General features: G+C 40.3%; 1 protein-coding gene across 1 annotated transcript in view; it reads right to left on the bottom strand.

The window, feature by feature from the left end:
* Positions 1–2,081: 2,081 nt before the first annotated feature.
* Positions 2,082–3,652, bottom strand: part of ST8SIA1 (ST8 alpha-N-acetyl-neuraminide alpha-2,8-sialyltransferase 1) — a 113,352-nt gene continuing 111,781 nt past the window's right edge. Inside the window, exon 6 of the mRNA XM_009879768.1 lies at positions 2,082–2,787. Within this exon, the coding sequence (XP_009878070.1) occupies positions 2,301–2,787 (487 nt within the window). The 3' untranslated portion in view covers positions 2,082–2,300. The remainder of the gene's footprint in view (positions 2,788–3,652) is intronic.

Here is a 3,652-nt window from a genome sequence, read left to right as displayed (position 1 = left end):
TATTTCAACTGTTGTTCTCACAGATAATGTCATCTTTAAAGCACTAAAAAGTGCAAAACTTGACGTGTACAATAAAAACCATACAGGCACCTCTTCTTCTCCAAGATAGGCAGCTCAGTAAAATTCTGCCATAATAAGCAGTAAAGAATATATTTTACTTTCAAATCCATCCTCACTGTGTACCCACATGATAGATAAAACAAACATAATGAAAGGGAACAAATTACCAAGTGATGCTCCATCAGTGTGTTGACTGTACTTTTAACAAAAATATGAACAAAGTTAAATGGGTTATAGAAGCACATTCAGATTTTATCAGAACAATCTCTAGAACACTGTTTAATCCAAATCTCCACGTTACAACTTAGCACTGCCCTGTAATCCTATGGAACAGCGCCCACTTTATGCTTGGAACATCCATATTTAGAAAGAAGATTTTATTATGAAACATGGTTTTAAAAACAAAAAATTATTTATTTTTTTTCCCAGTGTCCTTCATAGATAGTTGAATTATTCATATTTAAATAAAAGTCATGGATTTTGCTTGGGTTTTTTTTAATTATATCTATATAACTTGCAGCTGGTAGTCTACAAAGAGAGATGATGTCAACATATGATAGGACACATCCCCCAAAATACTAGCACTTTGGAGCTAAAACAGGTAGCACAGGAAATTGTTGTGGAAACTTGATGACAGTCTTGTCGTTTCAATACTTTTTGACTAGAATTTCAGCTACTAATGATGGAAGAATAAGAAAGAGAACACTGGTCTGGATTTTAAAGTTAACGGTGATAACATCTTGCAGCTGAAATTGCACCGTGGACTGAGCTGGTATTCTCTTCTCATCCTACAGTGCTAAACCAGAGCAAACAAACAAAAAGATTTCTCATTTACATGGCGATCGGACCATCTGCTGCCCAAGTAATAACCCAAAATAAAACAGTCCTTCAGGCACTGCACTGGCCGGAGCAGCGCGTGTGCAATGCACACACTGACATAATTCACTCACTGCGAGGAGAGAGGCTGCCTTACATAAGGGCCTGCCGTTTTCTTTTTTTTTTTTTTTCACTTTTTTCTTGCTGGCTACGCAGTTTTTCAGTGCTCCCAAAGGCTGTTTTATTTTTCAGACTATGTTTAACCAGAGACAATCGTGCGAGAAAAGTAGAAATCTTTAAGGCTAACGTTACAATCCAAGCAGAAGAGCTAGTCACACAAAGAGAAAGGATTTTCAAAGCTTCAACTCATTTTAAATGACACATTCATTTCTGCAGTTTTTCTGCTATAAGCAAACGAAGAACCTCACTCTGCATTCCACTGAACACCTCAAATCCCCTTGACATTCAATGAACATCTGGAGTCCAAATGAATGCAGAATTAATCCCCAAGGCTGGACAGCAAAACAGGTCAGGAACCATCCCTGCTACAAAAGTCACCGTGGAAATCTTGCAGCAGGTCAGCTGAAACCAGGCCGCACTTCACCGCTGGTTTTGTAACACCAGTTTTATTTTCAGACCAATTTCCCTTAACCAGCTCTTACCCACAGTATAGCGTTAGCATAGTTATAAGTGCAATGACCTAAACTATCCTGATAAAACCTACAGCAAGTAGGTCCACCCGTACTCAGTAGCAGGCATTCCTAGAACATTCTTCTAACCAGATTCTTAGTACCCTTGACTCTCCCACGAGTCTTTGGAGGAGTTGATGGTACTCAGCTCCTGGGGCTTTTAACCCTTTCCTTTTCCTTCCATTGGGGAAAAAAAAAAAAAGTAAAAGAGAAAAAAAAAGAAAAAGGAAAGAAACAAAGAAAGTCAATAACACACACATGCTCTCCTACACACACACCCCCACACACAGAGGAAAAAAAAAAGAAAAAAAAGGAAAAAGGAAAGTTATACGAGGTGCCAATCTGGAATGAAATGGATTTTTGAACAGACAGTCATATTTGGCACTGTCAGCAAAAAGCTTGTGGGTGGCCCTGTGTCTCTCCGAGCCTTAATGCCCTTTTTACATCGGTCATTTAAAAATGTCCCCTGGAAAGTCCAGCTGTGCTGCTTCTGACATTATTTTCACAATGCTGCTGAATGGACTCGATGGAGAGATTCGCTTTCCCCCACCCCAGTTCCATAAAGCACTATACATTAAGGACGTATTCCATTTGGCCTTCAAGTAGCGTTTTTTATGGTCCATGCAGATCCAAGATTATTTTCCCTTTAAAAAGAATCAACAGAAAACAGAACTCTCTGTTGGAGAGCATGGAAATTAAAAACTATTGGATCTCCCAAACCGCCTCCTATGATCCTCAGGCAGAAGACTGGATTAAAGGGTCCTCACACGGTTCTAGCTGCATTCTCAGTACACCACTTTTATGAAGAAACCAGAGCTGTAGAAATTCCTCCGGCATGGCGTGGAATCCAGAATCAGGCAAGACATTGTCATAGTAATGATGGCTAATAAACTTCCCGCGCAGGTCCACCGAGAATGGCCAGAAGCCGTAAATTGTTACTTCTTCGCATAGACCAAGGGCGGCACTGACTAGGAAAAGTCCCGTGGAAAGCCGTTTGGCATGGATACCTTTGCTCTTCCAGAACTTGCCAATGTCACGCAGGAAATTGGGGTTGGCAAAAAGAACGGCCTGCTTGGCACCGAAGTCCTCCAGGGTGTAATAGACACGTAGGGAGGGTCCTGTCCCTGTCTTCATGGAGAAGGCCGGCATGTAGATGTAGCTGTGGTTATACACCTTCACGCTGTCCACAAATGCTTTTCGAGACCACAGCAGATTCTGGAACCTGTAAAACGAAAGAGAAAAACAAGCTGGTGAGACATAGGTTTGCCAATCGTTTCAAAACCCAGCTAAAAGCTGCTATTCATACACATATTTACATTTATCTGCACACCTTTCTCAAGCCCAGAGAAAGTCCAGACAAACTTCTGACTGTCTGACACTGCCTCTCTTCTAAAAATACAAACCTGAACAGACAGTTGAAAGCTATCATCTGGTATCCTGCTAACTCCAGAAACCAAAACATTTCTGATTTTATCTTTTCAAAAAAACTTGAATGAATACTGACAGTTTTCCTGAAAATCAATAATTTTTAGTGACATTTTTCTTTTTGTCCAAAACCCGACCTATTTTTTTCAGGCACAGGAAGCTTTACAAGAAATTTTAAAGTCCGCGTTGTTCTTGTTTCTTAAAGGCATAGTAAAAAACATTCCAAGTTACATGCTGAGCAAGCAATACCAAGAAATTTAAATACAAATCTTGGACCAAGAAATTTAAATACAAATCTTGGACTTCTTACAGAACTTCTAAGACTTGTAAGAATTGTTTTTGTTATGCCTGTATGGTGATTTAGGTTGTGCTACCATAGTAGTTAATTCTTGTTCTGGAACTGAGAGAAATCTCAAAGAACATACTTTATTACAAACAATAAAAGAGAAATCAATGAATTGTTTAGGATAAGTGGCACCACCCAAATTTAGCAACAGGCACCAAACAATATTCAGACTTGGTGTTTAAGGTGGCATGGGTCACAACAACCCCATGCAGTGCTACAGGATTGGGGCGGAGTGGCTGGAAAGCTGCCTGGCAGAAAAGGACCTGGGGGTGTTGGTGGACGGCCGGCTGAATATGAGCCAGCAGTGTGCCCAGGT

This window comes from Charadrius vociferus, unplaced genomic scaffold (genome assembly GCF_000708025.1).
Source record: "Charadrius vociferus isolate BGI_N301 unplaced genomic scaffold, ASM70802v2 scaffold90, whole genome shotgun sequence".
In the NCBI taxonomy this organism is placed as follows: Eukaryota; Metazoa; Chordata; class Aves; order Charadriiformes; family Charadriidae; genus Charadrius; species Charadrius vociferus.
Note: the sequence above shows the minus strand (reverse complement) of the source record. Positions and strands in the feature narration are given on the sequence as shown.